Genomic DNA, 27,975 nt, shown 5'->3' with positions numbered 1-27,975 from the left:
GGCCAACATATTCACATGCACACCTCTGGGACATTCAGGTAGGTTATAGCAGTGGTTGAATGGGATTAGGCAAAGGGTTCACTACTTTAGGATTGGGGACACTGGGAATATAAAATATTTTAGTTAAACATAAACATTTTGGAAAAGCTATAGTTACTTTTTTGGGGTAGTTTCCCGTCTTCAAAATTCACACAGGTTCTTGTAGTTGCACATCCAACTCAGTAGATGGCAGTGGTCCATGTTTTGCAACGTTTGAATCAACGCATCGAATTTAGAGGAAGTAAAATCTCCGAGATTGAAGCTCGCAGTCAACCAGGAGTACTGTGAAAGTAGATAACATTTAGAATTGTGTAATTTTTTAGAAATGTCTAACGCAACACCAGTGACCAAGCCTTCAAACAAAGAAAACCCCCGTGTCTTCCTTGATGTAGACATCGGTGGTGAAAGAGGTTAAGATAGTTTCAATAAATGCGTTTAGTCGATAGGCTAATGGCTAGCTAGCAGAACCGGGTGATATTAGTTTCTAGAAAAAGCATATTCATTCAAGCTAGCTAGCTAACGTTATCGTGTTCTTAAATTGTTAATGTTACGCCACAGAAAAACTGCAGCGACCAATGTAGCCATGATAAATAACAAATAGATGCTTGTCTTGTTCGCTCATTTTACTATGTGAATGTACGTTAGTTAGCCTAGTAACTTTGTTACCGTTCATTCGCAATTATAACTTACCAGTACATTGCATTTTAAGCACGTGCTGTTATGTCTTGCATGAATAGTCAACACACCAGTATCTACCCGAGTATCCATTTCAGGACTAAACGGCTTATTTTGATGAGTTAGTTACAACTACGTAGAAAACTGCATTTATCAAGGCCAGCTATCCACACAGTCGTGACTTATTTTGTTTGTTGTCACCAGTTGGCCGAATTGTGTTCGAACTGTTTGCTGATGTTGTCCCCAAAACTGCTGAAAACTTTCGAGCACTCTGTACTGGTGAGAAGGGAACTGGCAAAACCACAGGGAAACCACTCCATTTCAAAGGATGTCCTTTCCACAGGAGTAAGTAAATATGTCTTTCCACTGTTTGTGTGGAACTCTGCCCCAAACACCCACAGTTTCAAATTCACAAGCGGTTTATAGCTATGTAACTGAGGCTTTATCTGCAGTAGCCATGTAGCTACATTTCCCCTCTCATTTTATTCTAAATTACTACCTTGAAACCTCTTTTACCGATGCATAGCTATTATAGATCACATCTATAATTCAGTAGTAAATCAATTTTTTAGCAACTTCAGAAAGGTAATGACCTCTTACTTGTATTTTACGCTGTCAATCAATTTTAGTCATCAAGCAATTCATGATCCAGGGAGGTGATTTCTCCAACCAGAATGGCACTGGAGGAGAGAGCATCTATGGGGAGAAGTTTGAAGATGAGAACTTCTATTACAAGGTAAGGATTTTCATAACGGCATAACATATAGCTGGGGCTACATTAAATACCTGGCCCTAATCATAACATATACTTTTAGTTTTCTTCGTCATCTCTAAATTAACATGTGGGTGTCGGTCTCCTCTCCAGCACGACAAAGGGGGCTTGCTGAGTATGGCCAATTCTGGACCCGCCACCAATGGCTCCCAGTTTTTCATCACCACTGTGCCTACTGCTCATCTAGACGGCAAACATGTGGTCTTTGGACAAGTCTTGAAGGGGATGGGGCTGGTGAAAACACTGGAGGCCATAGAGACCAACGAGGACACACCTGTCAAGGTAAATCAGTGAAAGCAACTGCCACATTAAGTAGGAGCTTGGTGTAATGTGTGTGATGACATTGTCATCAGAGGTTGTTTTGGGGCATATTAAAACTGCAGCAAGCTGTGTGTTTTGTAGCCAGCAGGTAGATTACCTAGTATTTTTCTGTAAGGTGCGTGACACTTGTGAAATGCTCATCATGTATTAACAGTTTTGCCCTGATGTTTCTTTCCACATAGCCATGTGTAATTGCTGAGTGTGGTGAGCATAAAGATGGCGACAACTGGGGAGTAGCACCGAATGACTGCTCAGGGGACACCCATCCAGACTACCCAGAGGACTCCGATGTCGACTTAAAAGATGTTAGTAGGCCTGCCTTTTTTTTCTCTGAATGCTTCTCTTAAAATATCAGAGAATATTAGTAGTTCTTACTACTAAGTATTAATAAGCAAAGAATATTGTCTTAACCCTTATTCACCCTCAATCAGCATATGTGTATTGATTTAGTCTTGTCAAATTAAAAAAGTGTATCGTGAACTATGAATTGCTGTGATTGTGAAAATAGCATAAAAGTCTCACACTTGTCTTTTTGGTTAGGTTGACAAAATCCTGTCTGCTGCTGAAGATATTAAGAATATTGGGAACAACTTCTTCAAGAACCAAGACTGGCAGTCTGCAATCAAGAAGTACTCCAAAGCTCTCAGGTGAAACATGGTCCCAGGCCCACTCTTCTCTTGCTGTGATTTGTGTGTGTACTAGGCCTGTCTGCTATTTCATGACATGCTTTTGAATGTGCGATGACCATAGAAGTTGGCCAAATGGCACAAACAGATCTGGGACCAGGCTAGCAAAGTGTGGACTAAATAGTGAAATGTGTCTCTTGCCAGGTATCTGGCACTTGGTGGAGACGAGCAGGAGATTGAGAAGGCCCAAACGAAGCTGGAGCCCACAGTGTTGAGCTGCATTCTCAACACAGCTGCCTGTAAACTGAAGTTGCAGCTCTGGCAGGAAGCCATGGACAGTTGTGACGAGGTAAGTATTTTAGGCCAGCCAAAATCCTAGAAGCAAGCCCTATCACGCTACCATCACTACGCTACAATACGATTGTTTATTAATGGCAACGATTCAAAGGCCATTCGTGGTCAGTACTGTAAGTCTCTATGGAACTGATTGAGTGCAACTTAGGATATGTACAGTGCCTTGCGAAAGTATTCGGCCCCCTTGAACGTTGCAACCTTTTGCCACATTTCAGGCTTCAAACATAAAGATATAAAACTGTATTTTTTTGTGAAGAATCAACAACAAGTGGGACACAATCATGAAGTGGAACGACATTTAATGGATATTTCAAACTTTTTTAACAAATCAAAAACTGAAAAATTGGGCCTGCAAAATTATTCAGCCCCCTTAAGTTAATACTTTGTAGCGCCACCTTTTGCTGCGATTACAGCTGTAAGTCGCTTGGGGTATGTCTCTATCAGTTTTGCACATCGAGAGACTGAAATTTTTTCCCATTCCTCCTTGCAAAACAGCTAGAGCTCAGTGAGGTTGGATGGAGAGCATTTGTGAACAGCAGTTTTCAGTTCTTTCCACAGATTCTCGATTGGATTCAGGTCTGGACGTTGACTTGGCCATTCTAACACCTGGATATGTTTATTTTTGAACCATTCCATTGTAGATTTTGCTTTATGTTTTGGATCATTGTCTTGTTGGAAGACAAATCTCTGTCCCAGTCTCAGGTCTTTTGCAGACTCCATCAGGTTCTTCTAGAATGGTCCTGTATTTGGCTCCATCCATCTTCCCATCAATTTTAACCATCTTCCCTGTCCCTGCTGAAGAAAAGCAGGCCCAAACCATGATGCTGCCACCACCATGTTTGACAGTGGTGATGGTGTTTTCAGGGTGATGAGCTGTGTTGCTTTTACGCCAAACATAACGTTTTGCATTGTTGCCAAAAAGTTCAATTTTGGTTTCATCTGACCAGAGCACCTTCTTCCACATGTTTGGTGTGTCTCCCAGGTGGCTTGTGGCAAACTTTAAACGACACTTTTTATGGATATCTTTAAGAAATGGCTTTCTTCTTGCCACTCTTCCATAAAGGCCAGATTTGTGCAATATACGACTGATTGTTGTCCTATGGACAGAGTCTCCCACCTCAGCTGTAGATCTCTGCAGTTCATCCAGAGTGATCATGGGCCTCTTGGCTGCATCTCTGATCAGTCTTCTCCTTGTATGAGCTGAAAGTTTAGAGGGACGGCCAGGTCTTGGTAGATTTGCAGTGGTCTGATACTCCTTCCATTTCAATATTATCGCTTGCACAGTGCTCCTTGGGATGTTTAAAGCTTGGGAAATCTTTTTGTATCCAAATCCGGTTTTAAACTTCTTCACAACAGTATCTCGGACCTGCCTGGTGTGTTCCTTGTTCTTCATGATGCTCTCTGCGCTTTTAACGGACCTCTGAGACTATCACAGTGCAGGTGCATTTATACGGAGACTTGATTACACACAGGTGGATTGTATTTATCATCATTAGTCATTTAGGTCAACATTGGATCATTCAGAGATCCTCACTGAACTTCTGGAGAGAGTTTGCTGCACTGAAAGTAAAGGGGCTGAATAATTTTGCACGCCCAATTTTTCAGTTTTTGATTTGTTAAAAAGGTTTGAAATATCCAATAAATGTCGTTCCACTTCATGATTGTGTCCCACTTGTTGTTGATTCTTCACAAACAAATACAGTTTTATATCTTTATGTTTGAAGCCTGAAATGTGGCAAAAGGTCGCAAAGTTCAAGGGGGCCGAATACTTTCGCAAGGCACTGTATATTTGTAGGTCAATTTGTAGATAAACATTTAAAAGAAACACTGAAGTGCAGTTACTATTTAGTCTGATTGTGTGTGTTTGTTTTCAGGCACTGGAGTTGAACCAGAAAAACACTAAGGCTCTGTTCAGGAGGGCCCAGGCCTGGCAAGGACTGAAGGAATACAGTAAAGCCATGGTAAAGAAAAACTTATCATACCAGACATATTTCTGTCTTTAAAATGTGTAGCCTTGGTGCCAGCCTAACTACAATGTGCCCTTTCTGGACTGGAACCCCTGCCACAGAACAATTTATTTGCACTAAAGGATGCCGTCAAGAGTTGGGCCGACTCGTTTCATAAATCAGTGAAGTTGACTTGTCACGGTGTCTGTTGACTCGCTGAAATGTTTTTAACTTGTTCCATTAGAGTGATCTGAAGAAAGCTCAAGAAATTGCACCGGAGGATAAAGGTTTTTACTGCTTTTTTATTGTGACATTCAATCCAGGGGATCATGTCCTCACGTGTTCCTTTCCATATCCCAAAGGTTAACTATAGAACACATGGTCAATAGTGAGAGCAGTATATTTATTAAATTAAACTTGTTTAGAAACCCCCTTTGACAGATGTGCAACATTAGATTTTTCGTTTCATCATGATCGGTTGTTTTCCTTGCCTGACCAAGTGAATTTACTTTTTGCATCCTTTAACAGCAATCGGAAACGAGATGAAGAGAGTCCAGATAAAAGTGAAGGAGGAAAAGGAGAAAGAGAAGCAAATCTATTCCAAAATGTTTGCGTGAAGGTATCAGACAATAATTTGATATAGGCCTATCCTTAAAGTCCACTTGCCAATAGTTATTTCGTTTAGGCAGCTAGCTACAATACAGGTGCAAATTGAAAACCAGGACCATGTAATCATATTGTCTGTTTAATGAGTGGCACCCAAGGGTAGGTGAAAACGAAGTATAGATATGTAACAAAATGTAAGCATTTTTTTTTGAGGAAGCTTAAACCTGTCAGCATTTTGTCAGAGTATTTCACATTCTTTCATGTTTACTCTGAATAACTACTGTAATATCCCTTTTTATTTTTATGAATGTTTAATATAAGCCATAAAGATGAAATGTGGTTGGTTAGTTGACTCTATTTCTAGAAATGTCCATACACCACCTGTATACAATGCAATTAAATACTACCTGTACGTTCAATGAGAGAAGTATGGAGTAAGACACCGAGGCACAGTAAATATTTTATTCACCCGCATACATCCTACCCACAGTATCTCATAGATCATATGCTGTTATTGCTAATGGCACCTGCAACTAGCTAATGAAATAACCCTCAATTTTGGCACTGATTTGAAGATATTTCGATCCATGTCAATGCAGCTTCTTCTGCTTATGGCATACAAATATATAAAATACTTTTTAGTTGCATTCTGAAAACCGTACATGAACCAAAGTCACTGTTTAATGCCCGTACTTTACAATGTTGACATTCAGTTCCATATCTATTCACACAGTATAGTAGATTCTAAAAGCTGTCTTGGCAGCAAGCCCTGAATGTGTTTTTGCAGACACCACACTTGAGGTTTCTGACCTCACTGCTACAATTGGTGCCTCGTGATATGTCTGAATGAAAAGGGAAATCACATTCCATTGTAGGCTGGTCCTCCGCTGCCTTCGGGCACCACCCAGTTGATGTTCTGGCTGGGGTCCTTGATGTCGCACGTCTTGCAGTGCACGCAGTTCTGAGCGTTGATCTGCAACCTCATACCCTCTCCAGTTTCGAGTGGAACGTACTCATATACACCTAGTGAAAGGGGGAATGAAGGGAGTTAAGACAAATCTAACTAATACTGTAAGTCTACTCTTGTGGTGACTCATATTGGATTGTTATCAGGAAACAGGTTTGCAGAGGCCACTACATAGGTTAATGACTGATGTGAGAAATGATAGCTATGCGGCCAGAATTACCGCAGGTGTGTGCAGTGCAGTCCTCCCAGTCAGTCAATATGTTTGTCACTATTCATTATCCATTAGATAATGAAATTACATTTCAATGATGGTACTACTTACAATGAACAAAAATATAAACGTAACATGTAAAGTGTGTTGGTCCCATGTTTCATGACCTGAAATAAAAGATCCCAGAAATGTTCAATTTTGTTCAGTGTAAATGCATGGTACTGCACAGAACAAAAATGCAACGATTTTAAAGAGTTACAGTTAATTGTAATAAAGGTTAAAGAAAATGAATTTAACTAGGCAAGTCAATTAAGAACAAATTCTTACTTTCATTGACGGCCTAACCCGGTTGCCGCTGGGCCAATTGTGCGCCGCTCTATGGGACTCCCAAACATGACCGATTGTGATACAGCCTGGAATCAAACCAGGGTATGTAGTGACACCTCTAGCACGGAAATGCTGTGCCTTAGACCCCGCTGCGCCACTCGGGAGGTCCTAAACTATGGCTTTCACATGACTGGGAATACATATGCATCTATTGATCACAGATACCTTTTTTTTTAGTAGGGCCATGGATCAAAACCAGTCATTATCTGGTGACCACCATTTGCCTCATGCAGCGCGACATCTTCGCATTGAGTTGATCAGGCTGTTGATTGTGGCCTGTGGAATGTTGTCCCACTTCTCTTCAATGGCTGTACGAAGTTGCTGAATATTGTGTGTGGGGGGGCTAGAATACGCTGTCATGCTTGTTGATCCAGAGCATCCCAAACGTGATCAATGGGTGACATATCTGGTGAGTATGCAGGCCATGGATGAACTGGGACATTTTCAGCTTACAGGAATTGTGTGTAGATTCTTGCGACATGGGGCCGTGCATTATGTTGAAACGTGAGGTGATGGCAGAGATGAATAGCACAACAATGGGCTTCAGGTTCTCATCACGATAGCTCTTATGCCTGCCCATACCATAACCCCACCACCACTGGGCACTCTGTCGACAACATTGACATAGGCAAACTGCTTGCCCACACGTCTGCCATCTGCCCCATACTGGGGTTCATACATGAAGAGCACACTTCTCCAGTGTGCCAGTGGCCATCGAAGGTGAGCATTTTCCCAATAAAGTCAGTTACGACGCCATATTGCAATCAGGTCATGATCCTGGTGAGGACAACGAGCAAGCAAATTAACTTCCCTGAGACGGTTTCTGACAGTTTGTGCAGAAATTCTTTGGTTGTGCACACCAAAAGTTTAATCCGCTGTCCGGGTAGCTGGTCTCAGACCATCCTGTAGGTGGAGAAACCGGATGTGGAGGTCCTGGGCTGGCAAAGTTACATGTGGTTTGCAGTTGTGAAGCCGGTTGTATGTACTGCCAAATTCTCTAAAACGACATGGGAGGCAGCTTATGGTGGGAGAAATGAACATGACATTTTCTGGAAACATCTCTGGTAGACTTTCCTGCAGTCAGCATGCCAATTGCACGCTCCCTCAAAACTTGAGACATCTCGAGCATTGTGTTGTGTGACCAAACTGCACATTTTAGAGTAGCCTTTTATTGTTCCCAGCACAAGATGCACCTGTGTAATGATCTTGCTGTTTAATCACCTTCTTGATATGCCACACCCGTCAGGTGGATGGATCATCTTGGCAAAGGAGAAATGCTCACTAACAGGGATGTAAACAAATTTGAGAGAAATAAGCTTTTTGTGCGTATTTCAGATCATGAAACATGGGACCAACACTTTACATGTTGCGTTTATATTTTTGTTCGGTGTATTTAATGGGTGGTACTAAAAAGTTTAATAGTTACATTCTTTATGGATGGGAAACCATGAAAGAGATGCAGAAATATAAATCCCAGGTTCTGGGTCAGTAATTTTGGCCAGACATCTGAAGAAGACTGATTTCTAACAGTGTTGTCTGCATATCAAATCAATCATACTGTATTTATTACAGCTCTGCCTCTGTAGCAGTATTGGGTTTGATATTAATTTCACAGAGAATAAACCTGGCTGTGCCGAACAATATCAATGTCGAGTCATATTTGTTGTGCAGGCAATGACAGCACTTGGAAGCAGCAATGGTGTGCACTCTGTTTGGGTTTACTTTATTGATAGAGGGTCAGGTCTTTCAGTGGACAGTCATAACAGAGAGGGAGAGGCGATGCGAGAGGTTTTAAATCTGTCCAGAAAAATAAGCCCACCAAGTAGGGTTGCACATTTTGGGGAATATTCAAAAAAGTGGAAACTTTGTGGGAATTGATGGGAATATATGCAAATTAATATTAATACCATTTAAATGTAGATGTTTTTTGCATTGGATATATTTACCATATGGAGACAAACAAAACTTTTACCTTATCATAGGTAGACATAATTGCAAATGATTAAATCCTTCCAATAGAAAAATTGAACTTTAATTAAATGAGTTGACTCTTCATATGGGATGATATCACTGAGCAACAAAACAAAGGGAATATTGAATGATCCACAATGATCCATCGCATCTCCCAAAAACGTTTTCAGCATACATCTGTAAAATAATAGTCTAGAAACTAAAGCTTTGGTTGTCTTCCTCTCAGGCTTCCAGGTCTTCTTCCTGGACCTCCTCAATGTCCACCTCTTGAACATCAGACTCTGAGGCCTCATCTTCACTGTCACTTTCCAACCTTGTTGAGGATGGCTCGTTGTCAGGCTCAAAAAGCCTCAAATTTGTCCGGATGGCCACCAACCCTCGTATTGGTCAGCCTGTTGCGTGCTTTGGTGTGCGTGTTCCCAAACAAGGACCAGTTGCGCTCTGAGGTGGCTGATGTTGGTGGGATTTGGAGGATGATGGAGGCAACTTGGGAAAGAGCCTCAGATCCACAAAGTCCCTTCCACCAGGTGGCTAATGAGATATGTTGGCATGACTGCCATATTGCATCTCCATCCCAAAGCCCTTGCTTGGAAGTGTACTTTGCCAGTCTGCCAAGAATCTTGCCCTCATCCAGGCCAAGGCGGCGATACACAGTAGTGATGACACCATAGGCCTTGTTGATCTCTGCACCAGACAGGATGCTCTTGCCAGCATACTTGGGGTCCAGCATGTACGCTGCGGAGTGTATGGGCTTCAGGCAGAAGCAGCGTAGCAGGGCAGAAATTTGACAAACTTGTTAGAAAGGTGGCATCCTACAACTGTCCCGCGTTGAAAGTCACTGAGCTCTTCAGTAAGGCCATTCTACGCCAATGTTTGTCTATGTAGATTGCATGGCTGTGTGCTTGATTCTATACATCTGTCATATACACCTGTCGGCAACAGGTGTGACTGAAATAGCCAAATCCACTCATTTGTATCTCAAAACGCCTGGAGGCACCACAGTAATATTACACAGAAATCTTCAGAGATGTGAAGCACGACTGCAATAGAAGACAACCTGGCAGAGGTGGATTAATAGAAAATTACTGAAGTAAAAGTGAAAGTCACCCAGTAAAATACTACTCGATTAAAAGTGTGAAAGTATTTGGTTTTAAATATACTTAAATATGAAAAGTACATTTAATTGCTAAAATATACTTACGTATTAAAAGTATAAATAATTTCAAATTCCTTATATTAAGCAAACCAGACAGCACCATTTTCTTGTTTTTAAAATGCATGGATAGCCAGGGTCACACTCCAACACTCAGACATTATTTACAAAAGATGTATGTGTGTTTTTTGAGTCTGCCAGAACATAAGGCAGTAGGGATAACCACGTGTTCTCTTGATAAGTGCATGAATTTTACAATTTTCCTGTTCTGATAAGCATTCAAAATGTAGAGTTATTTTGGGTGTCAGGGAAAATGTATGGAGTAAAAAGTACAATATTTTCATTAGGAATGTAGTGAAGTAAAAGTTGCCAAAAATATAAATAGTAAAGTGCAGATACCCCAAAAAACATAAGTAGTACTTTGAAGTATTTTTACACTACTGCAACCTGGAACACAACCCTTAACATATTTCTCATACCTATCCAACCCTTTAAGGTCTAAGTGATGTTCCTATGGTGTATGGGCGATGGATGGATGTGTAATTGTGCATCAGTGGTACCTGCTGGACAGAAGCGCTGCTCAGGCCCATCGTAGATGGCCAGGTTGTTGGCCACGGGGACACTGTCGTCCTTCAGGGTAAGGTGGGGGGGCTGGTCGCCCTCGTGGTTGGTGCCACTTAGAGCCACCGAGGAGAGCAGGTCGAAGCTCAGCTTGCCGTCGGGCTTGGGGTACTCGATGGCCGTGCACTCCTTAGCCGGTCTCAGCTGGGCCGAGTCCAGGCCTAGGGTAAAAGAGTTGGAAGTTATCAAACCTTACAGGGCAGACCAGATAAAATAACCTTGGTTTGTTCCCTGAGGCAATTCACTCAGCCTGTGAGCATGATTTTGCTGTTGCCTTGTCCAAAGACAAATTGGCTTAAACAGAAAGACTAGCATCCAGGAGGGCTACTTTTTATTCTTACATTCAAATATCTCTTTGCTTCTCAATTTTTGGGGAAAATTTGTTCAAGACTGTACTATTGTCTTTCTCTTTTGTCAACTACTCACTACATTTGATGCACTGCAGTGCTAGCTAGCTGTAGCGTATGCTTTCAGTACTAGATTCATTATCTGGCATATCTTAGCTTCTGGGACTGAGTAGCAGGCAGTTTACTCTGGGCACCTTATTCATCCAAGCTACTCAATACTGCCCCCAGCCATAAGTTAAAGAGTTGCTATATAACCATCTGATGAACGTATCATACAAAACAACCTCAATATGTTGTACCTGCATGTTTCAGTGTCCATGGCTCCTTCCCTCTGAGTATCCAATAGAAGACACCGGTGTAGACCATGCCCCCGTACAGCCCAAAGTAGTTGTGGAATGAGGGCCTGATGTTCCTTACTGAGTACAGCTCTTTCCAGATCCAAGACTTCTTTAAATTGTCCTCATATTCAGGTACATGAAGTCCTAGAGGACATCAGATAAACTAATTGTAAAGCAGAAGATGTTAGAATATCACCCACAAATTAAACTGGTCATTTACTTTTTGTGTAAAAATTCCATTCATGTACATACAAAAATTAAACTGGAAAGAAGCAATTAACATCATTGTTCTCCTATTGGCATTAGTGATAAGAGTCTCGTCAACAAATTACACTCTTTAATAGTGTATTAAGTGCATATTTTATTGTGTTGAAATGTGCCTTATGTTTCACCTCAAGTAAGTAACGAGGGGTGTGTGTGCATTTAATCAAAGGAAAGGGTTTTGGTCGGGCTTAATCCTTAAGAGTCCCTGTGCGTCAATCTAATTACCACGATAACACAATCCCCATCAAAATCTGTCTGTTTAAGCTAGATGTGTTTTTTTTTGTATGGGCTGCATCTTAATCCACCGCATCCGCTTGTGGGCCTTCCGCATCTGAGGTGGAAGGTGGCTGAGCTACAGTGGTGTTAGTCAGACCAGGAGATATCCCGAAAAATCGGTCTTCTCATGAAAAGGTTTGCGGAGTCCAATTGCTTTGGCCTACAAAATAATATGATCACCATGGAAATATGAGACTCTCACAATGGTCCCCCCACCCCCAGCAGTTAGGCTACCTGCAGTTTCAGATGCTAGGTCCTTGGCTGTGACTTTGGGGAAGATGGCCTCTGCGGCCAGCATGCCACTCTTCATGGCCGTGTGGGTGCCTTTAATCTTTGGTACGTTCATGAAGCCTGGACTGCATCCGATAAGCATCCCCCCAGGGAATGTCACTTTAGGTAGGCACTGGATGGAAGAACAGACAGGTAAGATTATAATCTTTAATGAACCCTCAGAACCAGTGGAAAACCTGACATCAGATTGATATATTTCCCATTTTTGCTGCCAAGACACACAGTAGCCAGGTTCCCATTGACCCAGGTTTATTAAACACAAGCAATGTCGCTAAAATGTTTTTTTTTAAATCAAAAAAATGTTTTATCTGTTTGACAGGGACGGATTTTTATTTTGTGAAACTTTCTTTATAATGGAAACTGATGACTGATTAATAATTTCAAGGTACATGGGGCACATGATGTCATCACATAACTATAAAGCTCCACTCCACATTGAATTGTAAATGCTACTGCTTGCTAAAATCAAAATTTTCAACTATAAAAAGTGTTTATTTGCAGGATAAGGATTGTCTTGACTTTAGAGAATGCCTGTATTGCTTCACCTTGCATTTCTGGTTGGCTGGCAAGTTTCACCATCCAATTATTTCAGATCTGAAGGAGTGCAAGTTAGCACATGAGAATGATTTGAATATGGATGATATTAGTTAATTCTTGCATCCTATCCATGCTGAGTTTTGGTGGCTATACCTGAGACATATAGGTAAGAGGGCATACAGGCTGTCCCCAATTTATTAATGCACATCTAAATTAATAATGGAAACATTTCAAGCACTTTTATGCAACACAAGATTGTTTTTTTGCGACTTCATTAAGTCTAGCTGTTATTATTGACACAAGACAGTCCAATGGAAACGCACTGTAGCAGGCAATTGTCACATCTACTTTCTATGCAAACTCTATAAAAAAAAACTAGAAAAGAAAATGGACAAGTTAATGGAAACAGCTATCGTCACTGAAGCATGCACAGTGCCACACACTCACACACCTTTGAGTAGTTCATAAATAATATACACATGACACACACACCTGATAGCCTCCCTCATTGAGCGCCCTGGCTCCGTAAGCGATTCTGTTCCCTCCCTCCAGGGTCTTGGCAATGAATGGGTGGTGCTTCCATCGCTGGAACTCTCTGAAAGGGCTGAGGTATGGGTTGGTGTAGTCAAGCCCAATCTGGGAGTGGGGTAATACACAAGATTAGTTTTTGACCTCAATGTATGATCTACATAAAAGTTAACTATACACATCTTAAGTAGGGCTGTGCATATAAAGTGGCTATGTTGAGCGTAACAGTGATAACTTTAAACAGGTCCTATACGCTAGATTTAGAGTTATTTAGCAACTAGTTGTGAATTATACAAACCTTAGAATGTGATCATATTTTCACCCTCCAGACTATTCTCAATGTAATTTTGTCTTTACTTATATGTAAAATTAGTTTTGATTTAGAATGGCCCATTATCAAATGGATAGGAACAGGTGCAGGGGCCAAAATACATCCGTATGCACCCGAATAGCGAATGGAGGCCACTTTCCCAAGGTTAGTTTTTTAATCATGCCAGGTAACCAAGTGAAACATTGATAGTAACACGTTTTCACAATGAAACACATTTCATTAAACTGTTGACAGCCCCTCTTTCTGCGCACTCGAGAAAGGAATAAAGGAGAGCGAGGAGAGATGGAGATATTCTGTAGCTACTGTGGGGCAAAAAAGTATTTAGTCAGCCACCAATTGTGCAAGTTTTCCCACTTAAAAAGATGAGGCCTATAATTTTCATCATAGGTACACGTCAACCATGACAGACAAAAAAATCCAGAAAATCACATTGTAGGATTTTTAATGAATTTATTTGCAAATTATGGGTGGAAATAAGTATTTCGTCAATAACGAAAGTTCATCTCAATATTTTGTTATATACCCTTTGTTGGCAATGACAAAGGTCAAACTTTTTCTGTAAGTCTTCACAAGGTTTTCACACACTGTTGCTGGTATTTTGGCCCATTCTTCCTTGTAGATCTCCTCTAGAGCAGTGATGTTTTGGGGCTGTTGCTGGGCAACACTGACTTTCAACTCCCTCCGAAGATATTCTATGGGGTTGAGATCTGGAGACTGGCTAGGCCACTCCAGGACCTTGAAATGCTTCTTACGAAGCCACTCCTTCGTTGCCCGGGCGGTGTGTTTGGGATCATTGTCATGCTGAAAGACCCAGCCACGTTTCATCTTAAATGCCCTTGCTGATGGAAGGAGGTTTTCACTCAAAATCTCATGATACATGGCCCCATTCATTCTTTCCTTTACACGGATCAGTCGTCCTGGTCCCTTTGCAGAAAAACAGCCCCAAAGCATGATGTTTCCACCCCCATGCTTCACAGTAGGTATGGTGTTCTTTGGATGCAACTCCGCATTCTTTGTCCTCCAAACACAACAAGTTGAGTTTTTACCAAAAAGTTATATTTTGGTTTCATCTGACCATATGACATTCTCCCAATCTTCTTCTGGATCATCCAAATGCTCTCTAGCAAACTTCAGACGGGCCTGGACATGTACTGGCTTAAGCAGGGGGACACGTCTGACACTGCAGGATTTGAGTCCCTGGCGGCGTAGTGTGTTACTGATGGTAGGCATTGTTACTTTGGTCCCAGCTCTCTGCAGGTCATTCACTACGTCCCCCCGTGTGGTTCTGGGATTTTTGCTCACCGTTCTTGTGATCATTTTGACCCCACGGGGTGAGATCTTGCGTGGAGCCCCAGATCGAGGGAGATTATCAGTGTTCTTGTGGGTCTTCCATTTCCTAATAATTGCTCCCACAGTTGATTTCTTCAAACCAAGCTGCTTACCTATTGCAGATTCAGTCTTCCCAGCCTGGTGCAGGTCTACAATTTTGTTTCTGGTGTCCTTTGACAGCTCTTTGGTCTTGGCCATAGTGGAGTTTGGAGTGTGACTGTTTGAGGTTGTGGACAGGTGTCTTTTATACTGATAACAAGTTCAAACAGGTGCCATTAATACAGGTAACGAGTAGAGGACAGAGGAGCCTATTAAAGAAGAAGTTACAGGTCTGTGAGAGGAGGAAATCTTGCTTGTTTGTAGGTGACCAAATACTTATTTTCAACCATAATTTGCAAATAAATTCATTTTTTTTCTCATTTTGTCTGTCATAGGTGAAGTGTACCTATGATGAAAATTACAGGCGTCTCATCTTTTTAAGTGGGAGAACTTGCACAATTGGTGGCTGACTAAATACTTTTTTGCCCCACTGTAAATGTAAAATGGGTCAGCCTATTAATTATGAAAATATATTATTACTAGGCTATTCAACATCAAATACAAATTCACTATCATTGTAGGCTAACTCTGTAAGCCGCCCTGCACAATAAATGAACCAACAGCATCTCCTAGACCTACAGTATATATTCTCTCCCGGACTCATGCATAGAACGTTTGGAGCGTAACATAAGATAACCAGTCCATCCAGAACGCATAACATTACAGTCCACACTCAAATGCGATTACTAGAATTTGTAAAAAAATTTTTTTATAATAATTGTATTAGGCTTCACCAATTATGTGCCAAAGACATCTTAAATCTGTTTATATTTTGTATGTTTTTGCATAACATGCGATAGGCTACTACGCTACCGTATAACAGCACAATCGCTATTTTAATTCAAGTTTGTTTTTTTACAGTGATTACCGCTGTGAGGCTTCCTGGGTAAGTCTAAGAGCTTTGCACACTTGGATTGTACAATATTTGCACATTATTATTTTAAAAATTCTTCAAGCTCTGTCAAGTTGGTTGTTGATTATTGATAGACAACCATTTTCAAGAATTGCCATAAGATTAGTCTTGATAAGCAACTCTAGTGTATACTGTATTTGGCCTTGTATTTTAGGTTTAGGGCTGTCCCCCTCAAAAATTATAATCTTGGTCAACCAAGAATGTGGGAGATCTGTCGACGTGCCTTTGAGCAGGGCGTTGACCCTGGATGCTTCGTTGTGTCGTTCTGAATGGGAGTCTGTTGGATGACTGGTGTGGTGTAGTTGTTAAGCGGGCTTCACTACAAGTATATTGTATGTTTTTGGATATTACATTTTTTTTGAAATAGTAAAACTTTTAATTTATTTTTTTAATAGTTGATTGGTCGAAAGAACAGACAATTGGCTGAAATTTTTAAACGTATTTTTCCATATATTAGATACATCCTGTGTGTTTTAAACAAATCAACTATACGCACTGAGCTTGTCTGATGCCTGAAGCGAACTGTTTGATTAAATAATTAAGACACATAAATGACTAGAGGGATACCAACTGCAACTGATTTGATTGTGCCGGGCCTGGCTCAGACGTGTAAAGAAAAAAAGACAGCTAGTGACAGTGTGACAAGCACCCGATGTCTTGCTCTCCTCCCTGCTGCAGCAACTACCACAGAACATCAGTGTATCGCGCCTTCTGTGTTGCTGAAGCTGCAACATAATTATAGCCATTTGACTGAAAAGTTGTTTACCGAAATCACTCAATTGTTTAGAAAAAAATCATTCCCTATTCCCTCAACCCTTGCTCTCTTTACGTGACATGTACCATCGCATGTACGTGACCAATAGGACCTGACCTATAGCTTATCATAATCACATTTATAAAAAGGTTATAACACCATAATACATGTAACTGCAATATGGATGCAGAGGATGTGACAAATAAACTCGAAACGGGGGAATGTTTACTGGTTGCTCAGGAGGTAAAGGGGAGGTCAGATGTGTGGAATAAAATTGATTAGTTGTGGAAAATACTGGAGACCAAGAAAAAGGTGCTGTTAGATTACAATATAATTTCTGACCGTTTGGAACAATGTAAACACGAAATAAATGATAAGCGTACCACAGAGTCTGTTGCAAAAAAAATGTAAAGCCTTTATCACAGCAAAGACTAAAAACTGTTGCATTCATTCGGTGTAGGCCTATTTATTGTTTATGCTAATTATTCAATGGTCGCTTTGTTATTTTATTTTAAAACAAATGCTTGATTGCATGTCACATCATGAACGAACACATTATTGATTGATACAGCCTATATGTATTGAAATATAAGCCAGAGTACGCTACGGTATTAAGACTAAACAGTACGCACTCTTAGGCCTACAGCTAGATGGTGGTTATACAAGGCTGCTATACTAAGCCTACTAATGATAATGACATTACTTATAATGATCATAATAATAACAATAAGTAGCTCAATGAAAAAGGAGGGTGATTATTATAAGAAATATAATTTAAGACAATTTGGAACAGTGTAAAAATATAATAAATTATAATTAATACCAGAGGCTAGTCTTACAAAAAAAAGTGTAAAGCCTTTATTACAGCATAGCAAAGATTACAAACAGACGAATTGTGAAATTGTTGCGGGAGGCTTGGTGCTCACGGAATCAGTAGGCTATTAAACAAACACTCAAAACAGACAACAGAAGTAGGATCTGTCTCATTTCTGGATGATTTATTTAACAGTTAGGCTATTGATTATAGATCAAATTAAGTTGGGGTTTCCTCTCCAACTTCCTTAGACAATTAATAGTGGTTTTAGAACCACTATGCAATGTGGGAGAATGCGCATGTTATAAAATGTATAATACCGTGTAATAATATAACCATATACAATTTTAGTAGCACGTCTTAGACTGATGGACCGTGCCACCCCCACGGCCTCCACAATGGATCAGTCCACTCAAATAGGTGCAAATCAGACAGGTTTCTTGTACACCACGATTTCTTTGTTTATTTTTTATTTGCTACTCCTCAACTAAAGAAATCTCGACCAGTCGACTAAATGGGGTCAGCCCTATTTAAGTTATTGTCCTGCTGAAATGTGAATTTGTCTCCCAGTGTCTGTGGGAAAGCAGACTGAAATGTAAGTAGTTCTGTCCTTGGCCTGTTCTTGTCTACTGATGTTCTGTATTATATGGCATTCTGTATTATGTTTCATGTTTTGGGTGGACGCCACGAAGAGTAGCTGCTGGTTTTGCAACAGCTAATGGGGATCCTAATAAAATACCAAATACAAAACCAAGTTTTCCAATTAGGTTAGTATTTAATAACATCACCATGCTCAAAGGGACACAACAAAATGTGGAAAAAGTCAAGGGATGCGAATACTTATTATTTTGTATAATACCCACTTTTCTTTACTCCAAAAAACAACTTACAGAAACAAACAGACTACATGTCATCATCAGACTACATATAATCTTCCCAGATCTCCATCTCTAGTGTCTGAATTATTGTTTGCCACTTGGCCTTAAAGTTGTATGGTCACCCATGCCATTTCAATAATAAATCATTTGATTTTTCCATTGTGTCTAAATGATGGCGGATTGATTGACTTCCAAGTTCTTAGTATACATTTTTTCAATATATTTTTTCAAGTATCTCATGTCTTCAAATATGCAGACAAAGGTAAGATCACATTGTAATACAGCCAGCTTTCTAGTTCCACCCACATCTCCAACAACAATTTCCAGACTTTATAACATTCCTAGAAAGCGTGGGTTATTGAGTCATTATTAGTTTTACACTTAAGTCATGACTCTGCCGTTGTGCTGTAGAATTTGTGAATTTTGTCTCTTGTATAATAAATTCTATACATTAGGTTTATACTGGATTAAGAGTACATTTTCATTAACTGTAATTTCATTAGTTATGCTCCAACTTTTAAAATTTTTACCTTTATTTAACTAGGCAAGTCAAGTTAACTAAGCAAGAACAAATTCTTATTTTCAATGACGGCCTAGGAACAGTGGGTTAACTGCCTTGTTCAGGGGCAGAACGACAGATTTGTACCTTTTCAGCTCGGGAATTTGAACTTGCAACCTTTCGGTTACAAATCCAACGCTCTAACCACTAGGCTACGCTGCCGCCCCCACTTTCCTCCAAGTCTTGGTTCCAATAGTTTATATATATTTTTCTAATAGATTTTCAGTTGGATATGCTCTCTGCAAGGTTTTGCATATCTTCCCTATTACATGAACATCATTTTACTCAAATACGATTCCCTCAAGGTTGCTCTGATATCCAAAAGATTTCAAATCAAAATGTTGTGGTATGTAAGTTGCATGTATTTTAAACTAATCTACATTGGTCAGTACAATATTTTTATTCAAATGTATTATTTCAGCTGGAAAGTTTAAAGCTTCCGAAGTTGACTAGAAAAGGCCATTCTTGTTTTTTTGCGTATTGTATTAAACTTGTTCTTGTATTTGTTTGTAAGTGTCAATTTTTAATAAACCCTGTTTGATTGATATGTATCAAGTCTGGTAAGACTTTTGCCATTCTATTGCTTATAAGTTGTTATTATTATTTGTCACAATTTATTAAACTTACGAGTCTATAAATCAGCAGGCGACTACAGATTTTCCTGGTTTTAATATAACTGAAATAACTATTTGATACATGGAACTAGGAAGCACTGAATTGAATGATGTGTGTTGTCCTTTGTGTAAATAGGAGGGGCCTACTTTGTCCCAAAATGTTGAATAGAATTCCATGGGAAAGCCATCCATTCCTGCTGCTTACCTCCGTGTGAATGTTTAACAGTATCTAATATTTATTCTTGGGTGATCTCTGTTTTTAGTGATTATTTTTGGTTTGCTGATAGTTGCTTCAGAGTTGTTGAGTCTAAGAAGGATATAGGATCCGTCCAACTGTTGTTTAATTCTGATTTATATAAATTGTGAATGCTTTCTGAGGCCTAAGAGTAAACGCTTTGAAATAATTGTCACCTTAGAAAGCGCTGTCCTTTTCGTTGTGTTTGGCTTTGAAACAACATCCTCAACGACCATGTTTTCCACTCAGTTTCAACCTGCTGTTGAACATCTTTCTTCAAACTGATCGATCACAGTGAGGTCAAACAATGTCGCCTAACGGTGAGTTTTAAAACCATGATACTATTTTGATTATGTGTTTGATATGAATTTCAAAGGCATTTGCATTGATGTTAGAGTGGTTAGAGGGACAATAGAGCGCTGAGTAACAGACCATTAGCGACTTGATGGTTAGTGATTTGGGTACCATACCAATGCACGTCCAGAGTGCATAAAAGGAGATTACCGTGACTCAGCGGTCACTGCGGTCGTGTCTCATGACTGCCGGTGTGGTGGTAATACGGTCACCGTAATAGCCCTAAGTTGTTGTTTTAGGCCTAATTAAGATTCACATGATAAGCTGACAAGCATCCCCTTAAAACGGCCAATAAGATAAATGGGTATAGTACATTGACATACACTGATCTCAGTGGTAAAAAGGTTACTTCATTTAGAGTTCAGACCGTTTGAAAGTGTTAGCATGTCTAGTAGTTTGACTGTTGCCATTAAATGGCATCAAGGAACTAAAATGGCCACCATAACAGGGACTCACCACAAAGCCCAAGGCCACCAGTGGCTCACCCTCGTTCAGGTGGTAGAGGAAGGAGCCGCCGTACGTGTTCCTGTTCAGGGGCCAGCCCACCGAATGCTCCACTCTGCCCGGTCTCCACTTCTTCTCATCAATCAGCCACACCTGGTCAAACAGAAAAATAACACCATTCATGGAAGTCGTTCTGCATAAAAGCATCTGTTAAATGACTCCAATGTAAAATGTAATCAATATGCCATTCTAATTTGGATCCACTTAGAAATAATAGCTACTACAAATTATAATAAATGAATGGGCCCTTTCCATCTGTAATGGATGACTGGTTGAAAACAGAAAACCAATTATAGAGTATTTGTTTAATTCTGCCCAAATAAAAAGACACTTTGGGATTTGAGGGGGCAGGGAGAGTTACCTCTTTTAGGCCAATGGCGTAGGTCTGTGGTTCACAGTTCTCCCTGAGGTTGAACTGCCTGTAGAGCTGCTTGGCCAAGTGGCCATGGCAGCCCTCTCCGAACAGTGTCACTTTAGCATGGAGTTCCATCCCCCTCTCAAACACGTCCTGCAGAGGCAATGTAGAGGAGCATGTTATTCTGATACACCAGGGATGAGGCTACTTGTCATAAATACTCTATTCACTGCTGATTCTCCCTTGTTTTTCATCAAACTTGCCATTTTCACAGCCCAACTCTAAACTTCCAAAAGTCATACTGTATGCTTCACATTGGTGAATAAGTGACTGTACTTCAGAAGTTTACCTTTGGCGAACCATCCTTAGCGATGCCCACGTCATTGGTGGCAATTCCTTTCACACTTCCATCTTCATGAAACAAAACCTAAAAAACACAATCAGAAATTAAACACTTTTGAAAATAGAATACAAGCGAACACGATCAATGAAAGCCAGTCATGTCCAGTCAACACATCGCAGTGAAATCAATTATCGATCTCAGGCATGAAAACGCCTCAAAATATCACGGCCAATTTTCGGACAACGGCATCCAATTATGTAAATGTTTACACGGCGAAAAATCTGACGTTCGAGAAAAGATCAATGTAGCTTGTCAACAGTAATTGTCAACCTTACACTAGTAAGATGGCCTGTGTTTTCTTAAAATGTGAGAGAGGTAGAGTGGGCAGGGCTCACTCACCTCAGCAGCAGCGTAGCCGGGGTATATCTCCACTCCTAGCTCCTCAGCCTGCTCTCCCAACCAACGCACAAAGTGGCCCAGCCGCACAATGTAGTTCCCATGGTTGTTCATGGGCAGACCTATAGAAAAATCAAACAATTGTACAAAAACAGACTGAACAGTCAAAGCTAATACCATAATTTCTGTATGTTTATAACAGAGCTTACATGTGACTTAAATAGAGGTGTCATTTCATGTAAACATGCATGTGACTTTACCTGGCAACATTGGGACAGGGATTCTGTATTTCTTGGTTAGAAGGCTAAACACATCCTCTGTCACTGGTGTGTTCAAGGGTGCCTAAGGGAAGAGTACAAACTAACATTAGCACTTTATCTTTAGTCTGTGTTGCTTGAAGACATTCCAGTGGGAAGTATCACAGTGTTGTCTGGGACTGTGATGTACTTTCATAGTTCTCTAAGAATGAAAAAAAGACCAAGAAAATGCCAGGTCCATATCCTGTGTGTATCCGTCGAACACAAGATGTCTGTGAATTGAGCATATGCTGCATATCCCTCACAGTAGTTCTAATAAAGAGCAGAGATGTGGACAATTTCAATTTAATCTCTCTCAGTGGAAAGAAACTCCTGCAGAGTAAACTCAGTGAGAAGATGCTTCTTTCCTCTGAATGACGTTGTAATTTTGTAACATTTACAACAGACCGACTGAAGCAGCCTCCAATTTTATTTTTTACTTTAGTTTCTTTAGTAAATATTTTCTTAACTCCATTTCTTAAACTGCATTGTTGGTTAAGAGCTTGTAAGTAAGCATTTCACAGTAAGGTCTAAACCTGTTGTATTCAGCGCATGTGACAAATAAAATTTGATTTGTGAGGGCATTTCAGTTTTTCCCCTAAATGCATTTAGCAGCAGTGCTCCGCCGGGGAAGAACCCCCCCCCAGAACACATTGCCCCCAGCAACTCTGCTGAAAATAATTCTAGGGGAAACCCTGCATTTCATTTTTAAATCTCATTCTCTCAGTGGAACTAGGAGCTTAATTCAAGTCATGAATGTGTATGGTGAACTGACACCAACTCTGCAATAACTAATAGAATAAAATAAGGAAAATCCAAATATTAGAAGTTTTTGCTCAAAAATTCTCATTTACCCAGAGTAGATGTCACCAGTCAAATAAGCTTGCCAGTTAGACCTAATGAATGATATCGTTGCCTGTCTCCATTACCTGAAGTAAGGAATACACACACACACACACACAAGAAAGAAAAGCGAGTGAAGTTAAGGACAAGAATGAAGATGAGAGGAGAAAGTTAGAGACAAATTGAAAGTTAGAGACCCATTTATATGTAACAGTTAAAGCTAGAGACAGATAGCATACAGGTCCTACACACACACACATTTGACTCCAAACAGAGACAGATGAGATGACACAACCAGGGCTCAAAACTACTTCTAAACTAGGTGCTAGGGCAGCAGCAATTTTTTTTTAGCTGTTCACGTTACTTTTTGGTTCACAATTTGCTTGTAAATCTATACATTTTTTCAAGATTTATTCAAACAGCAATGGATATTGCTGATATTGGGTACTCAAAAAGTTAGGTTCGAAGTCGTGGTTGAATCTTTGCGATACCCAATTCAGTCATCAGGCACTGTTTGAATGGACATTTCTAAAGGCTTTCCCAAAACACCTTCCCAATTAAATGTTGACTAAAAAGTAAGCCTACCTGACAGAATGAGATCATGATGATTTGTATCAATTGGGGGACATTTGTTTTGCAATCTCATGTAGCCTACACTGTACAGTACAAAAACACCGCTAGCCAAACAATGGTCTCTTGCAAGGCGTGCAATTTAATTAAAGGGTAACAACACCCTCTAACTAAGATTTTTTGATTGTTCCCAGACCTCAAAAGTGGTCTCCTGATGTGGTTTAAGCATTGTTGTGGACTTAGAACATCCATTTTCTTTTTTCTTTTTTTGTGAGTGATAACCTAAAAACAAAAATGTGTAAATCTCCGAAACCGGGGAAAATAAAACAACTGTAGAGTGACTGTTCAAATTAAAATTGCTAACAATAACAGCCTTAATGACATTTGCGCAAACAATCAATGTAAATATGATATTCTCAAGTTAAAATGAAATTGTGTATGGAGGGTAAGTATTATAGGCTACTTGGTCAGCATACAAATTAATAATAGGCTACTTGGTTAGCATGCAAATTACAGATAATATTTAAATGATGCGCATCATCCACTTTCCCAGGCCAGTAGCTTTCAGCTGGCACTGGCCCAGTGTGCCACTAACACATTTACCAAAATGTCAAGCCCTGCAAGGGCATGCTAATTTAAAGATGGCTAGTCATTATTAGCCTGGTTCTATGTGGAATGCAGGTACATTATGGGACACAGGTCATTATCTGGGACACTGTAAAGTCCATGGAGAATAAGAGCACCTCCTCCCAGCTGCCCACTGCACTGAGGCTATAAAAAACTGTCACAACTGATAAATCCACGATAATTGAGAATTTCAATAAGCATTTTCCTACGGCTGGCCATGCTTTCCACCTGGCTACCCCTACCCCGGTCAACAGCACTGCACCCCCACAGAAACTTTCCCAAGCCTCCCCATTCCTCCTTCACCCAAATCCAGATAGCAGATGTTCTGAAAGAGCTGCAAAATCTGGACCCCTACAAATCTGACGGGCTAGACAATCTGGACCCTCTATTTCTGAAATGATCCACCGCAATTGTTGCAACCCCTATTACTAGCCTGTTCAACCTCTTTCGTATCGTCTGAGATCCCCAAAGATTGGAAAGCTGCCGCGGTCATCCCCCTCTTCAAAGGGGGAGACACTCTAGACCCAATCTGTTACAGATCTATATCTATCCTACCCTGCCTTTCTAAGGTATTCGAAAGCCAAGTTAACAAACAGATCACCGACCATTTCGAATCCCACCGTACCTTACCCGCTATGCAATCTGGTTCCCGAGCTGGTCATGGGTGCACCTCAGCCACGCTCAAGGTCCTAAACAATATCTTAACCGCCATTGATAAGAGACCATACTGTATTCATCGACTTGGCCAAGGCTTTCGACTCTGTCAATCATCGCATTCTTATCGGAAGAATCAACAACCTTGGTTTCTCAAATGACTGCCTCACCTGGTTCACCAACTACTTCTCAGACAGAGTTTAGTGTGTCAAATTGGAGAGCCTGTTGTCCGAACCTCTGGCAGTCTCTATGGAGGTGCCACAGGGTTCAATTCTCGGGCCTACTCTTCTCTGTATACATCAATGATGTCGCTCTTGCTGCTGGTGATTATCTGATCCACCTCCACGCAGACGACACCGTTCTGTATACTTCTGGCCCTTCTTTGGACACTGTGTTAACTAACCTCCAGACGAGCTTCAATGCCATACAACTCTCCTTCTGTTGCCTCCAACTGCTCTTAAATGCAAGTAAAACTAAATGCATGCTCTGCAACCGATCGCTGCCCGCACCTGCCCGCCCATCCAGCATCACTACTCTGGACGGTTCTGAATTTGAATATGTGGACAACTACAAATACCTAGGTGTCCGGTTAGACTGTAAATGCTCGTTTTTTTTCTTCTATCCTTTGCACCACAGTGTCTCTACTTGCACATTCATCTTCTGTACATCTATCACTCCAGTGTTTAATTGCTAAATTGTTATTATTTCACCACTATGGCCTATTTATTGCCTTACCTTCCTTATCTTACCTCATTTGCACACACTGTATATAGACTTTTCTATTGTGTTATTGACTGTATGTTTGCTTATTCCATGTGTAACTCTGTGTTGTTGTTTGTGTCGCACTGCTTTGCTTTATCTTGGCCAGGTCGCAGTTGTAAATGAGAACTTGTTCTCAACTAGCCTACCTGGTTAAATAAAATAAAAATATATATATATTGAGCATTTAATACCTGAAGACTTGGTGCAACCAAATCATGTGTTGGTGCCATCAACTTAAAAAAGTTGGTCGCAACAGTGTCACCAGTGGAAAAAGTCTTAAGCCCTGCACACTAACATACCCCTCTCTCCTTCCAGTCTGAGAAGAGCTCGTTGAGGGCGCTGGGCTCCAGGCAGGCCCCGGAGAGAGTGTGTGCACCGATCTGAGAGGCCTTCTCCACCAGGCAGACACGCAGCTCCTTCTCCTGCTCATTGGCCAGCTGTTTTAGCCGGATGGCTGCCGACAGCCCTGCGGGACCCCCACCCACTATCACCACATCAGCCTCGTCGGCAAACCGCTCCATCTCCACACCTGGACACCACACACAAATAGGTGTGTCACCAACTGGGTTTGGAACTGTGTTAGCTCACTGAGCTACAACGACAGTCATTAGCTTGGGAGAGTTCACACAAGTCTTCAGGTCTCGGGCAAGGTTACACAAGCTTCTGTAAGACAAACTGGAATGAATAGCAGTATGTAGTACCATCTAATGTCAAAAGTGGAAATGTGTAGCGCTGACATCAGAGTTGCAATAACTTAACTTACAAATAGTATACACTGATAACAATAACTTACAATAGTATACACTGAAGGACAAATGTTTGTTTTAGGAAGACAAGCCTAATATATTCCCCAGTCACTCACATATGAGATTATTTAAAAGTTAACATGTGATTAGGTGAGAAAAACAAAGGTGTTTGGGTGTTGCATAATGCAATACATTCCATTTCAGACAGTGTGCCATAGATGAGGTGAACCATAGATGAGGAGGATTACCCCCATACAGGTCTTTGTCCCTGGGGCAGATTGTGTAATGTGATGTTATGTACCTTCACGTAGCTGGTCTTTGTCCCTGGGGCAGATTGTGTAGTGTGATGTTATGTACCTTCCCATCGTGGGTCTTTGTCCCTGGGGCAGATTGTGTAGTGTGATGTTATGCGAGGCGTTACTGCGGACGAGCATTTCCATCTCCATGTGTAGAGCTGTGTAGGTGCATGATCTGCTTTCACCGTTTTCAACGCTCTTATACACCTCTGGGCTGCAAAGAACAAGGCAGATCCTTTCAGTGCCGACTGGGACTGGCAAGGAAGCTGATGAAGTTAGATCGTACTTTACACAAGTTATCTTATGCACTGTACTAACAATCACATAGTCAAAAGTACACTCATGGTGGCCTGGGCAACTCATGTCACTGGTTATGATGGATCACACAACTGAAGGAGAAGTAACAAATTATCATGAAGTCATCATGTGAGTGTTTATTGGGCTATACAGCAGAACTGTATAATGCACCGCAACTGAATGTGTCACTATTCTTCTGCCAAGCAGCTTGTGATATATTTGTATGGGCATGTGCATTTGTCAATAGGCACTCTCTTTTCTGAGATTGTCAGCAGAGTACTGGTATCAGCCAGATAAGTTATCACATATAGTAGTAACAAATCAGTACGAAAGAAAAAAAAGACCTAGCCCTCTACATGATCCTCAACAGACTCTTCGTCAATCATCTCCCTGACCACCTTCCTCTGATCAAGCCATAAACTGTCCCTCTGAATCTTTGGAGGATCCATGCCCTCAAAGTCTTGGCCTCTATTGGTTACAATAACTGTAGCAAGCTACAAAGTTAGCTAGCTAGCCAGCCAAGTTACTTTCAAAAGTGCATATATTTATATTATTATAAGAGTGGTTTCAAAACACACAATGTAAGAGGAAACGTAGCTACCAATTTATTTTTGTTATACACGTACTAAAATAATATTCTGACCCAAGGACAGTCGTTCATGTGCACATCTGCTTTCAACTTTGCCCTACATTTGGTTTAGCTATTTAGCTACAGTGCCAGAGTGGAGATAGCTAACGTTAACTAGCTAGCGTTAAAATATTTCAACGCTAAGGTCACCCATCTTACTATGAAAATCTTAGTGCATGCCACTCTCAAATTATAGCTAGGTAGTTTCGATAACTATCATTGACAAGTTAGGGGGACCAATATGTGTCATAAGGCAAGAGAGAGAACATGGAAATTGACACGACGTGTGCATAGCTAGCTAACTTACCTTGAATTGAATATCTGCTAGCTGGAAACATCGTATGAATTAACATTAGTCAGCTAGTACTAGCTAGCTCACCAGTTAGCAGCGGTAGTCTTTGGGTACAGACGAAGTGCTCTCGCAGCTCAGCCACCCCAATGATCGTGCAAGTCTGACTGGGCCACAAATCTCTTCCAGAGACACGTTATAAAATTCGTCTCATAACACATACATAACATACCGTTGAAATGATCAGTAACTGCGCAGA

At 40.7% G+C, this 27,975-nt stretch overlaps 2 protein-coding genes across 6 annotated transcripts; one reads left to right on the top strand and one right to left on the bottom strand.

The window, feature by feature from the left end:
• The first annotated feature begins 270 nt into the window (after positions 1 to 270).
• LOC115130820 (peptidyl-prolyl cis-trans isomerase D-like) lies at positions 271 to 6,713 on the top strand. Its single transcript, XM_029662286.2, has 10 exons — positions 271 to 449; positions 919 to 1,059; positions 1,344 to 1,450; positions 1,580 to 1,768; positions 1,990 to 2,112; positions 2,348 to 2,454; positions 2,638 to 2,782; positions 4,662 to 4,748; positions 4,978 to 5,020; positions 5,262 to 6,713. Exons 1-10 carry the CDS (start codon positions 365 to 367, stop codon positions 5,348 to 5,350), a joined length of 1,116 nt encoding a protein of 371 aa, XP_029518146.1. The 5' UTR covers positions 271 to 364; the 3' UTR covers positions 5,351 to 6,713.
• Positions 5,466 to 27,975, bottom strand: LOC115130819 (electron transfer flavoprotein-ubiquinone oxidoreductase, mitochondrial-like). 5 transcript variants are annotated; one of them, XM_029662281.2, is made up of 13 exons: positions 27,735 to 27,975; positions 26,508 to 26,716; positions 25,760 to 25,989; positions 21,969 to 22,050; positions 21,712 to 21,830; positions 21,319 to 21,396; positions 20,976 to 21,122; positions 20,567 to 20,707; positions 13,195 to 13,338; positions 12,109 to 12,277; positions 11,296 to 11,478; positions 10,589 to 10,810; positions 5,788 to 6,362 (listed from the first exon to the last, which is right to left on the bottom strand). In XM_029662281.2, the coding sequence occupies exons 2-13, from the start codon at positions 26,650 to 26,652 to the stop codon at positions 6,199 to 6,201; spliced, it is 1,824 nt and encodes a 607-aa protein (XP_029518141.1). In that variant the 5' UTR covers positions 26,653 to 26,716; positions 27,735 to 27,975; the 3' UTR covers positions 5,788 to 6,198. The 5 variants fall into 5 exon arrangements, with proteins under 5 accessions (XP_029518145.1, XP_029518141.1, XP_029518143.1 ...); XM_029662283.2 differs by having other exon boundaries at positions 27,807 to 27,975; XM_029662280.2 differs by having other exon boundaries at positions 26,564 to 26,716; positions 27,735 to 27,973.

This window comes from Oncorhynchus nerka, linkage group LG6 (assembly GCF_034236695.1).
Source record: "Oncorhynchus nerka isolate Pitt River linkage group LG6, Oner_Uvic_2.0, whole genome shotgun sequence".
Classification (NCBI taxonomy): Eukaryota; Metazoa; Chordata; class Actinopteri; order Salmoniformes; family Salmonidae; genus Oncorhynchus; species Oncorhynchus nerka.
Note: the sequence above shows the minus strand (reverse complement) of the source record. Positions and strands in the feature narration are given on the sequence as shown.

Coding starts and splice junctions, on each gene's coding strand:
- LOC115130820 (XM_029662286.2), top strand. CDS start 365: ATGTCTAACGCAACACCAGTGACCAAGCCTTCAAACAAAGAAAACCCC. Junction 2,783..4,661: donor CCATGGACAGTTGTGACGAG/GTAAGTATTTTA, acceptor GTTTGTTTTCAG/GCACTGGAGTTGAACCAGAA. Junction 5,021..5,261: donor AATTGCACCGGAGGATAAAG/GTTTTTACTGCT, acceptor ATCCTTTAACAG/CAATCGGAAACGAGATGAAG.
- LOC115130819 (XM_029662280.2), bottom strand. CDS start 27,780: ATGTTAATTCATACGATGTTTCCAGCTAGCAGATATTCAATTCAAG. Junction 21,831..21,968: donor CCCTGTCCCAATGTTGCCAG/GTAAAGTCACAT, acceptor ATTTTTCTATAG/GTCTGCCCATGAACAACCAT. Junction 20,708..20,975: donor ACGCCATTGGCCTAAAAGAG/GTAACTCTCCCT, acceptor CTGTTTGACCAG/GTGTGGCTGATTGATGAGAA.